The 12,182-nt window shown below is 56.3% G+C and overlaps 2 protein-coding genes across 2 annotated transcripts in view; one reads left to right on the top strand and one right to left on the bottom strand.

Moving 5' to 3' along the window:
• Positions 1–10,396, top strand: part of LOC101586087 (medium-wave-sensitive opsin 1) — an 11,634-nt gene extending 1,238 nt beyond the window's left edge. The window contains exons 2-6 of the mRNA XM_023705371.1: positions 4,885–5,181; positions 6,353–6,521; positions 7,128–7,293; positions 8,074–8,313; positions 10,190–10,396. Of these exons, the coding sequence (XP_023561139.1) occupies positions 4,950–5,181; positions 6,353–6,521; positions 7,128–7,293; positions 8,074–8,313; positions 10,190–10,300 (918 nt within the window). The 5' untranslated portion in view covers positions 4,885–4,949 and the 3' untranslated portion in view covers positions 10,301–10,396. The remainder of the gene's footprint in view (positions 1–4,884; positions 5,182–6,352; positions 6,522–7,127; positions 7,294–8,073; positions 8,314–10,189) is intronic.
• A 94-nt stretch (positions 10,397–10,490) lies between these two features.
• The window catches only part of Tex28 (testis expressed 28), a 4,450-nt gene continuing 2,758 nt past the window's right edge, over positions 10,491–12,182 (bottom strand). Inside the window, exons 2-3 of the mRNA XM_004645141.2 lie at positions 11,361–11,496; positions 10,491–11,002 (exon numbers count right to left, since the gene is read on the bottom strand). Coding sequence (XP_004645198.1) covers positions 10,622–11,002; positions 11,361–11,496 — 517 coding nt within the window. The 3' untranslated portion in view covers positions 10,491–10,621. The remainder of the gene's footprint in view (positions 11,003–11,360; positions 11,497–12,182) is intronic.

The raw sequence follows: 12,182 nt of genomic DNA, 5'->3' as shown, positions 1-12,182 counted from the left end.
GGGAGAGGAGGAGGAAGAGAGGAGGAGGAGGGGAGGAGGGGAAGAAGAAGAGGAAGACAAGTCAGGGACAGACAGATGGATGGGCAGACTGTTCCTGGCCTAGGCCAACTTCAAAGCCAGATCCAGTCTGAAGTCTGACGAAAACAGCTAGTATTTGACATTCATCTTGTGCTGCACTGGGGAAGTGACACTGCCCAGATTGTGCCACATGGGTGGCACATCTTGTCCCTCAAGCTGGCAGGGTGGCCTGTTTCCCAGGTGGCCCTGCCGGCCACTTCCCTGAATCAGGCATGTGCAGTCGGCACAGGCTACAGAGCAGACAGTGCGAGGTCGGGTGTAGACGTGGCGCTGTGCCAGATACACTCAACGTAGACTGGGCCTCGGTATAGACCCTGCACCCCGCAGACACCGCCCTAGAGTTCCATCCTTGTGCTGCCAGGGGGCACTCCCATCAGAAAGAACCCCACAGCATTGTGCTTTTGGGGCGGGCTTTTTGTTTTTGAACCGGGGATTGAACTCAGCAAGTGCTTATTCAACTGCGCCAACTCCCTGGCCCCCAGCACCTAGGAGGCCGAGGCTACGTAGTGAATGCACAGCCAGCCTGAACTGCATACGGAGACCCTGTTTCAAAAAGATAAAAAATGAAGGGGGACAAAGAATAAAAAACTAATAATACAATAAAAAGTAAACAACAAATAATTTAACTACAATAGAGATTCTACAGTACAATCTACGGTTTGTTTCTGAGTCAGATTGAAAATATGGATCAGGTCTAGAATAAACTATTTTAAGAATGAGGAAAAAGGGGCTGGGGAGATGGCTCAGTGGTGTAAGCGCCTGCCTATCAAGCACAAGGTTCTCAGTTCCATCCTGGGTGCCAAAAAACATAGCATGGTCCAAAGCCCTGGGTTCAACCCTTGGTGACACACGGCCACGGCCACCGTGGCACAGACCTGTAGCCCAGCTCCGAGGGAGCAGGAGGATGGTGCAAGCCCGGAGTGACAGCCTCGGCAACAAAGGGAACCCCACCTACGGAACTCAGCCGCAAAGCAGAAAGAGAAGAAAGCAAAGCAACTTCCAGCCCCTTTCCTGAGTAGTGTCCTGAAGTTGCAAATTAAGGGAACTCTCGGTGTCTTCTCCCTGGTGGCCATGTGGTCCCAACCGTGAGCAGAAGTGGGGAGGGGTGACAGGTTTTCATGCAGTCACATTCTGGGAAGTTGCACTCAGACCCTGGGTGGCCCTCGTGGCCCTCTCGGGGAGCCTGAAAGGCCGGGGGCCACTTTGGCCCACCCAGCCAGGCTGCAAAGTGATATGAAGTTGTGTGAGTCGGAGACCCAGTACAGCCAGGCGTGGGGGAGCACAACTGTCATCCCAGCACTCAGGAGACTGAGGCAGGAGGGTCACCAGGAGTTCGAGGCCAGCCTGGGCTACATAGTGAGACACTGTCTCAAAAAAACAAAAAGCAAATGCACCAGACCTGAATCTACTCCCAACAAAGGCGATGGATGGCCCTTGACAGCATTGTTTGGTGAAAAAAGTCAGACCCTAAGGACAAACTCTGTAACACAGTGACCCTAGGTAACCCCGAGAGTTGCCAAGGTCACCACAAGCAAGGGACCAAGGGCAGAGGCACATGTGGCTGGATGGGGTAACTGCTCGGCACCACTGAGCCGCACTGAGCTGCACAAGAGGGGGTGCGTTTCGCATCGTGCGGATTTTACTATCACAGGCAAAGAGCATTAGCCATGACTGTGGGTGACAAAGCCCTGGCCCGGTGGGCAGGCTGAGGGCTGAATGAAGGTGACAGGCAACCTGGGGCCCTAATCAGCTCAGCTGGGGCGGATGGCATGGAGGGAGAGGAGAATGGATTAGGGGCAGCCTGACATCTGACCTCCCCACCCCCGTAAGCATGCGCCTGTCCAGGTGCAGGGACTCAGGGGACTCGGGGACTCCAGTGGGTGGGTGGCACTAAGCCGCTTTCGGCCAGTTGGGCCCTGATCGCCTGCTAGCCCCAATCCTCAATTAGCACCACTCCCACCTCCCAGCCTCCATCTCGGCCATCACAATCACCTGGCCAAGCTGGGTCTTCAGGGTGGGTTGGGGCTGCTGAACCCCCACTTGACGGACCCCCTCTGTCCCAAAGGGCCTGTGGGCAGGATGGGCAGTTTGTTGGCCTCGGGGTCCCAGGAGAAGTACAGTTTAAAAAAGCAGGGGACAGAAGGCCAAGGCAGGAGGGTCACAAGTTCCAGGCCAGCCTGAACTTCATAGAGACCGTCTCGCCCAGCAGAAAATAAAGGCAGTAGAGAATGCCCGTTGGTGGCTAAGCACGCAGCAGACCTGCCCGCCATCATGTAGAGTCTTCTCTCATCGGCCCCCCAAGTGGCTCCCTCAGCAAGAGGTGATTAGGAGTGGGGGGCTCCAGGTGGAGGAGCTGCTAAGCATCATTTCTGTAGATACGGTGATCATTCTTCGTTGGATAAAGCGATCATTTTATAGTTGATTTTTTTTTTTTTTTTTTTTTTTCCGGGAATTTAACTCAGGACCCTGCGCTTGCCAGGCAGGCGCTTATTCTACTGAGCCACCTCCCCAGCCCTATAGTTGACTTTTTGAGGAGCTGCCAAACTGTTTGCCATTGTGGCTGCGTCACTCACAATCTAATTTTTGATCATTTGGGGGGCAGGATACTGGGACTTGAACCCATGGCCTGATGCACGCCAAGCAAGCTGAGCTATATCCTTAGCCCTATTTTTTTTCTTTTATTGTGTTTGTTGTTTGTTTACTTATTTTTAGACAAGGTCTCACCTTGTAGTTCAGGCTGGCCTTGAACTCACAGCGATCCTCCTGCCTCAGCCTCCCGAGAGCTAGGATGGCAGGCATGCACTACCACCCCTGGCTTCCAGCCTTAATTTTCAAACATTTTCATCAGCCACAAGAATTTCCTGCACCCCACTAAGGACTCCTCCTCATGTCCCCATGTCCTCTCCTGCCTGTTGTGGCAGTGACTGCTCCATGGCTTTGGTGTCTGGCTTTGTTCGTTTAGCATCGTGCATTGAGATTTAGCCATAATGCAGCATGATCAGCTATTCCTTTTTCAAGGCTGACTAATATTCTGCCAGTGTTCAATTCCTGTTAATGGACTTGGGTTGTTTCTCCCTCATGGCCTCCTCTGAGTGGTACTGCTGTGGCTACCCATGTACAAGCTCTTGGGTGTCCCAGTGGCAAGACTGTGGCCTGGTGATCCTGGAAAAAGGTGCTCTGGAGCAGGTAGGAGAGGTGCCCACTGGCATGGCACACGTGCTCATAGGCCTCGCCCTGCCAGGTTTCCAAGAGAAGGGGGTCTGCCAGGCGAGGTGGTGCCTTCTCAAACCTGAGGCCGGCGGACTGACGCAAGTAAGGCCAGCCTGGGCTACATAGTGAGACTCAGTCAGTCTCAAAAAAAAAAAGCCAAAACCTAAAACAGGATGGTCCTGGGCCTGGGGCTGCCCCCCGCAGCACCCCACCCCAAGGGAACGGCAAGCCCTGGACACGGGCAGACGCACAAACAGAATGTGAGCCGGGGCAGGTGGGCTTCAAGCCTGGCCCTGCAAATCCTTCTGAGCTGCCTGCCCTTGCAGGCTGGCCTGAGGGGAGGTCAAAGTCTGGGCCCAATTAAGGGATCAGAGGGCGAAGAGTTTGGGAGCCCTGAGGTGAGGCCAGCTGAGCCCACGGGGGTATAAAGCACGCCGCTGATGCGGGCAGGGCCAGGGCCTTCCCAGCCATGGCTCAGCGCTGGGGCCCCCACGCGCTCACGGGTGCACAGGCGCAGGAGGACCCCGAGGACAGCACCCGGGCGAGTGTGTTCACCTATACCAACAGCAATGCCACCCGAGGTAAGTGGGCTCAGGGCCACCAACCACCCCTCCCCAGGGAGCCACCAAGAGCTGCCAGAATGGCAAGACATAAAACTGGACTTCGGCGCCCAAGCTATTAGCTTTTTATTCATTATTTATCTTGGTATTTTGAGTCAAGGTCTTCTTGCTATGCAGCCCAGGCCAGCTTTGAATCACTGTGTGGCCTTGAACTCATGGCCCATTGGGAAGATAGGCGTGTGCTGCCACACCCGGCCACATAGACTCAGCTTACGGATTTGTAAGCCACACAGCTTTGTCTGTGCAGGCTTTGGGAATCCGTCCCCAAAGAGCTCGCTGACTCTCTCCGCAGCCCCGGGGCTGCCTAGCACCTTAGGGATCCGTCTGCCTGCACTGGGCGTCCTGGACTCGTGTCCGAGGGGCTGGAGGCTGGAGGAGGTGTGTCGGAACTCCACTGGCCTCACGTGGGCGGTCCCCCACAGCTCCCTGTGCAAGTGACTACCTCGGCTTGTGGCCCTGGCACCCCGGTGGCCCAGGCCCAGCAGGGGCAGAGGTCCTGTTTCTCGTCGGTGCCGCACCGGGAGAAGGGCTGCAGCCCTCTCTGCACTTCTTTGTTCCATAACCGTGTTGCAGCTTCCAGTGGAGTCTCCTTCGTCCCCACTGGGAGAATATTCTGGGACAGAGACACCACTGCTGCCCAGAACACATTACCCTGAACCTGGCATCTGTCCAGGCCACTAGTGAGACGGCCACCACCCTTCATGACACGATCACGCTTCGGGGTGGCTCGGCTCTTGGCACTCGGGGATGTGAACTCAAAAGCTCCCGCGCAGGGCCGCAGGCGGCAGCGCGAGGCTGTGCAGTGGCCCCCAGGACCAGGGGAGGCAGAGGCCTCGCCTCCCAGCATCCGCAGCCTCTGAGCACTGGTTCGAGGGCTTCTGTACCCCAGAGTGGGTAGCCGGGGAGAGGATGCAGGTGGAGCAGCTGGCTGGGCAGGATCAGGGTGCCACACAGGGATTCTGTCCCCCAATCACAGGCCCCTTCGAAGGCCCCAACTTCCACATCGCACCCAGGTGGGTGTACCACCTCGCCAGCGCCTGGATGGTCATTGTGGTCATCGCGTCTGTCTTTACCAACGGGCTTGTACTGGTGGCCACCATGCGCTTCAAGAAGCTGCGCCACCCCCTGAACTGGATCCTGGTGAACCTGGCGGTCGCTGACCTAGCAGAGACACTCATTGCCAGCACCATCAGTGTTGTGAACCAGGTGTACGGCTACTTTGTGCTGGGCTACCCGCTATGTGTCGTGGAAGGCTACACCGTCTCCCTGTGTGGTAAGATGGGCTGGGTGGCCCCGTGCCTGTGCCTCAGGTCTATCGGGGTCGAGGTCACAGGGGGACCACAGGCCCAAGGGTTCCACAGGCTTCCGACTGCACACTGCTTTATTTATTTATTTATTTTTGAGACACGGTCTCACTATGTAACGCAGGCTGGCCTTGAGCTCACTGTGCAGCTCAGGCTGGCCTCGAACTTGCGGCGATCCTCGTGCCTCAGCCTTGCAAGTGGTGGGTTAACATGTGCAGCACCATGCCCGGCTCCTCACAAGTCTTTGGCCGGTTCAGCAGTTGAACAGCTACCAACTCTGCCCAAATTTCTGTGCCACAGATATCTTTGGTCTTCCAGGAATATTTCAAATGCAAACAATGAGATCCATAGAGTCACAAAGGCAGCCGATTATTTTGAAAAACAGTTACCAAAGAAAGAATAGTTGTTGTTGTTACTGTTTTTGAGACAAGGTCTCACTATGTAATCCAGACTGCTCTCAAATTGTGGAGACCCTCTTGCCTCAGCCTCCCAAGTGCTGGGATTACAGGTGTGTGCCACCTCACCTGTCTCTAAGATTATTATTATTCTTTTTGCGGAACCGGGGCTTGAACTCAGACCTTTGCGCTTGCCGGGGAAGCGCTCATTCCACTGAGCCATCTCCCCGGCCCTTATTATTAATAATAATAATGAATAATTTTCCACAAAAGCAGATCCTGTCACCCAAAAATCCCCCCTCCCCCCAAAAAAATCTTAGTGTTAAAAGTATTTATTAGAAACATGAGTGACACCACAGAATTTCAGTGTAGTGAAGACAGTGGGTGAGACTGCAAAGTCGCCCCCTCTAGAAAGGGATATGAACACCATGCTTCCCCGAGTGGCCCTGTGAGGGGAGCCAGGGAGCCTGGAAGGACCCATCCTGAGAATGCTCTGATGGGCCGCAGGGCCGCCCAGCTCCAAGCTCTGCAGGACGCCGCAACCCAGACTTCCCAGACTCCAGAGAGCTCCTGAGACTGAGTGGGGAGGAGGAGGGACGGAGCTATGGGGTCAGAGGTGAGGCCCGGGGCCTGCACTGAAGTGGCCCGGTAGGAAAGGACTCACCTCGGACGCTGTCCTACCCTGCTGCTGTGGGAGCTATTCCCCCTCTGCTTGGGCTCCAAGGCCCTGCTGCTGTCCCCGCAGGCATCACAGGCCTCTGGTCCCTGGCCATCATCTCCTGGGAGAGGTGGCTGGTGGTGTGCAAGCCCTTTGGCAACGTAAGGTTTGACGCCAAGCTGGCCATAGCGGGCATCGTGTTCTCCTGGGTCTGGTCTGCGGTGTGGACGGCCCCACCCATCTTCGGCTGGAGCAGGTAAGAGCGCCAGGGTGCTGGCGGGTGACCTCATGTGCGGTGTGTGGCTGTTGGGATTCTGGCCTCCTGGCCCAGCTGGCACTCAGGGGAACACCCAAATGTTTCAGTGGTGTGGCAGTGACTGAATGAGGTGGCACCTCACCTTCCCTCCGAAAGGAAGGGGGCCCCAGAGTGCCAAAAGCATCTCGGAAGCAGAAAGTGGCGATAGCTGTGACAAATGCTATGAAAATACAGAATGTCACCATGATAAATTGCATGCTATGTGTATTTTACCCATACAAAACCAGGCACGGCAGTGCACACCTGTGATCCCAGCACTCTGGGAGGCCTAGGCAGGATTGCAAGTTCAAACCCAGCCTGGGCACCTTGGCAATTTAGTGAGACCCTGTCTCAAATGAAAAATTACAAAAGGGCTGGGAATGCAGCTCAGTGTGAAGGCCCTGAGATCCATTTTCACTTGGGGAGACAAAGAATTATCAAAGGTCATACCCAAGGGCTCTTCTGGCATGGGGAAAGTATTCTGGGGACCGAGGCAGTGACCATGCGCCCTGCACCTCAGCCAAGTCCTCCCCACCTCCAATGGGTGGATGGCCACACTCTCCGCAGGTATTGGCCCTATGGTCTGAAGACGTCCTGTGGCCCCGATGTGTTCAGCGGCACCTCGTACCCCGGCGTGCAGTCCTACATGATGGTGCTCATGGTCACCTGCTGCATCATCCCCCTTACCATCATCGTGCTGTGCTACCTGCACGTGTGGCTGGCCATCCGGGCGGTGAGGCCCAGCTGTCCCTGCCCCGCCACAAAGTGTCCAGCCAGAGATGGGCAGGGTGGGAGGATTGTCCCTGCTTCCTGGGGGACCCCAGGAGTCAGAGATTACCTCTCCCACAGACTAGTGCCCCAGAGCACCCCTGTCCCCAGCCACTCCCTTCAGCCACATGGAAGAGGGGGGCTGGGTATCCTCCAGCGGTTTTAAGTGTCCCTTGGCCAGCCAACCCCCATGGCACTTGCTGCTCTCCATGTGAACCGTGGGGACCCTGCCCACAATTACCTGGTCTTGAGCCAGGCCCCACCTAGCTGGTGCCCAGGCACCTGGCCTTGCAGGCCTCCTCCCCTCCACATGGCTGGGTGCCCCAACCTCCTCCCCGCAGGTGGCCACCACTGGCCACAGAGCTGGAAGCGTGGTATCCTATCCAGCTCCGTGCCAGGCCATCTTAGTCAGAGTTGCCTCGCCCTGCTTCCCACCGAGTCTGTGCTCCTGCCTGTCCTCGTGCTCCGTGTGTGTGTGTGTGTGTGTGTGTGTGTGAACACCCCAAGCACACCTGGCAAGTGTTCCACCATGCCATGACATCCCAGCAGCATGCTAAGAGCAGAGGAGCAGGGCAGGTGACACCGGCAAGGGCCAGAGGTGGCAAAGGGTTTCTTGGGCCTGGCTCTGAGGCCTGCCCTGTGGACCCCTCTATAACCATGGGTGGGAGCTGGCAGTTCCTATGGCCTGGAGACTCAAGAAGCAGAATCCTGGGCCTGTCCCCACTCAGTGGCCCTGCTCCCACAGGTGGCGAAGCAGCAGAAAGAGTCTGAGTCTACCCAGAAGGCCGAGAAAGAGGTGACCCGCATGGTGGTGGTCATGGTCCTTGCCTACTGCCTCTGCTGGGGGCCCTACGCCTTCTTTGCATGTTTTGCCACTGCTCACCCTGGCTATGCATTTCACCCTCTGGTGGCTGCCCTGCCATCCTACTTTGCCAAAAGTGCCACAATCTACAACCCCATCATCTACGTCTTCATGAACCGGCAGGTAAGCAAAGTCAGAATGCCGAGGAGCCCAGTGCAGCACTCTCAGAGCCCACCCAGGGGACCGGGCAGCCAAGGGCTCAGCCACTTTGGGAGCATCCTGCTCCCAGCTCTTCCTGCTCCAGCCTATGGGGGTTCTCCCCTTCCTGACTGCCATCTTCACATGGGGCATAGGGCCGGCTGAATCTTAGGAACCCGGAGCTACCCTGGTCGCCGTACCTCCTGCTCCTTCCTGCCCCTCTTCCAGCAGCCCCTTCAGGATGACTTGTGCGCTGCTGGGGGCGGCACACTTCCCCAGGGTCTCCTCCGCTCTAGTGTTACCCCATCTTGCCTCGGGCAGAGGGAAGTTTCTGGTATGGGTGTCCACCAGGACATGGAATTTTTTTCTGGCTGTTTGTGGCTGTGGCCCAGAATGCAGAGCCTGGCACAGTGTGAGTGCTGGGTGAGTCAGTGCTGGCTGAATTTGGAGACTGAGCTCCTCAGCCGTATGTGCTGTCCCCCTGGTAGTCCACTGCTCGTGGCCCCCAGGCTGGTGCCCTTCCCCGTGGAGCATCTGGGGGATAGGAGGAGCTGAAGGCCGCCAGAAACCGGCTGACATATGGAGACACTGTTCTGCCACGGTGTTCAAAGCTCTCTTGGCTGAGAAAAGAACGGGCCTAGAGGTCTCACAAAGGGTCACAAATAAAGTAGACCCTGCTGGTGCAGGAAGAAGAAAAGGAGGTGGCTACTGTGTCCCTGACCCAGTCCTTACCTCGAGCCCAGTCATACCCTTGTTGCCTAGAATGCCTCGAAGTACTGGGTATGCTTTGCATGCCAATAGCCAGCTACTTGGGAGGCTGAGGCAGGAGGGTGGCGATCACCAGGGCGGTCACTCTGTCTCAGTGTTGTAAGAGGGCCGGGGTGGAGCTCAGCCGTAGAGCAATGGCCTTGCATGAGGGAGCCCTAGGTTCGACCCCCATGACCACTAGTGCTGGCAGATGGCCTTTGAGCCTCTAGGCGGACATCTGGTTTTCTTTGTTTTGTTGTTTTTGTTTTGTCTTTTTGAGACAGGGTCTCACTATGCAGTCCAAGCTGGTCTTGAGCTCACTTTGTAGCCCAGGCTGGTCTCGAACTCACAACAATCCTCCTGCCTCAGCCTCCTGAGTGTTGGGACTACAAGCATGCACCACCAGGCCCAGCTTCTAGACAGACATCTGGCACCACGTTTGCATGCTGTGTGGCTGGCCTGGGGGCCCACGGAGAAATGCTGCAAACTGAGAGCCCAACCCCTCCCAGTCCTCCTCCTAGGTTTGGTTTCAGGGTCCTCCACCAGCCCCACACCTATCCTCGTGGCCGGAGCTTGGGGCAAACCTGGTGTTCCATGTCTCTGTCTCTTCCCTCCATGCCTGGGTCACGGCACCTGGTCTCCTCTCCCCAGAACAGGAAAGCCTCAGGTTTTATGGCCCTGGGGGTCAAACCCAGAAATGCTGTGTCACTGAGCTCTGCCCCCAACCCTTGCTATTCTTTATTTTGAGAGCCTTGCTACCCAGATTGGCCCCAAAATTGCAATCCTTCCACCTCAGCCTCCCAAGATACCTTAACATAGACTATTTCTATATGAGGCCACGCTCTCAGCTTCCAGTGGCTAGGACCTGAACACAATTTAGGGGACACAATTCCGTCCATAGCATCCACCATCCACTGCTGAGTTCAGTGATACAAATGACCATCCTGTGTACACGGAACAAGCTGACCCTTCCTCACCCCACAGACAGACATGGGAGGAGGAGGAGGAAAGGCAGTCAGTCACCCAGGTGACACTAGGGATGTCCTAAACCTTGCTTTCCACACAGTGGCCTAGACCTGCCTACTGTGCTGAGTGACACTTTCTGTCCTTCCAGTTTCGAAACTGCATCTTGCAGCTTTTTGGGAAGAAGGTTGAAGACAGCTCCGAACTCTCCAGCACCTCCAAAACAGAGGCCTCCTCTGTGTCTTCAGTGTCCCCTGCATGAGGGCTGCCTCCCACCTGCCCGCCATGGCTCTGGCCACCTCTTCCCCTTTCTTCTGTCCCTGTGAAATAAACGGAATTGCTCTTTGCCAGAACCAAACACGTCACAGGCTGCCACCACCGCATGGGGCCCTGAGCCCTTGCATACTGGCACTGGGTCTCTAGAGGGGTGAGGGAAGCAGAGAGCAGTTTGATTGGACTTTAATCTCCCCGAGTTCCATGCTTCCAGGTGACAACACGGAAAGGAAGTGCAAGGCAGGCTGGTGTCCACTGGTGATTAGGGAATCAGGAAGGGACAGCAGGAGGAGGGAGGGGACTGGCAACCTCAGGCAGGTGGCACTCTGGCCCCATGAGGTCCTCCTGACAAAGGCCTGGTATTCTTGGCATCCAGCCTCCACCTGGAAGGGATCCACACCTGCCAATCTGCAGTGGCAGTGGTGTGTAGCTTCTGCCAGGCCAGAGCCCCCAGCACAAGCAGCACAAGCATGGTGCACATGCGCAGACGCCTGTTGGCCCAGGGCAGTGGGCAGGAGCATACGGTGGACACACACGCCAGGACGGCACAAGCGAGGACCAGTAGCAGGCTCATGAACCGGAGCAGAAGCTCCCCAGGTTGGCTCCAAAGCCTCGCTGTCACCTCCACCTGGACAGCTTGCTGCAGGGCCTCCAGCGTGGCCAGCCGACTCTTGAAAGTCTCCATGACCTCCTGTAGGTGGCAAACATACACACACACACACACGCACGCACGCACACACGCATGCATGCACACACACACAAAGCCTGCCCAGTACATCACGGACTGAGAGCCCAGATGCTTGGGGGCCAGCCAAGGGCAGGAGGAGGGGGCAAGAGGCCAGGACAAGGCGAGAGGGCTTGGAGGCCCTCCCTGCACCAGCAGCACCAGTGTCCCACTCAGGAATGACAGTTCCCACCCCAGCTCTTCAGGCCACAGGCTCTGCTCTCCCACAGCAGCCAAGCTAGAAGGCACTGCCCTGGGCACAGAGAGGGTATCCTGCAACAGCAAAGGTTCCAGCCCCAGGGGTGATGGGGAGGGGTCCTCTCACCCATGTTTCCTTGGCCCGCTCATACGACAGGTAGGCCATCTTCTCCTCTACATAGGTCAGGCCCTGCTGGAAGCGGTAAATCTCATCCCGATGCCTCTGCAGGTGGCCGTCCACCTGTTCCTCCACCAGTGTGTGTCTCAGGAGCAAGAGAGACAAGAACACACTCAGGACCTTGGGCTATTCCTGCATCGTGGGTAGCCTGCCTCCTATCCTCTTCAACTGGGCCCCATCAGAGAGGCCACCTCCTGTGGGCCGTCAGGATACCCCAGGCACATGTCAGTCACAAGCACACTGTCAGCTCTGCCCTCTATGTAGGATCTCTATAGTAACTGTGTTGCAGGACTTCACCGTGGGTGCTAGCGACAATCACCTCTGGAGCATGGCATTTCTTCCATGGAAGACAACAATGTCCAGAACTGAGACAGACAGATGCGAAGCATGGGGCTGGGGCAGGGCAGGGTGGAGCGGGGCTGCTATTGCTCTTCGGGCTCTTTGGGAAGCAAGGAGCCAGCAGGGCTGGCTAAACAACTCTGGGAATCCACTAACACCCACTGGATTGTACCTTCAAATGGACGAGACTGATAGGGCATGAGTTATACCTCCATACAGCTGTTACCGAAACAAAACAAAAAATTGAGTCGTAGTTATGGTTGCATAGTTCAATATGTTTAATAAAAAACACCAAAATGCAGTTAGCATGGTGTATTTTATGACATGCAAATTGTATCTCAGGGGCTGGTGAGATGGCTCAGTGGTCTAAAGCACCTACTTAGAACAAGCTTAGCAAAGCACAGGGACCGCGGTTCAATCCCCCAGCACCAC

The sequence above is a fragment of the Octodon degus genome, unplaced genomic scaffold (genome assembly GCF_000260255.1).
Source record: "Octodon degus isolate 3935 unplaced genomic scaffold, OctDeg1.0 scaffold00218, whole genome shotgun sequence".
NCBI classification, from domain to species: domain Eukaryota; kingdom Metazoa; phylum Chordata; class Mammalia; order Rodentia; family Octodontidae; genus Octodon; species Octodon degus.
Note: the sequence above shows the minus strand (reverse complement) of the source record. Positions and strands in the feature narration are given on the sequence as shown.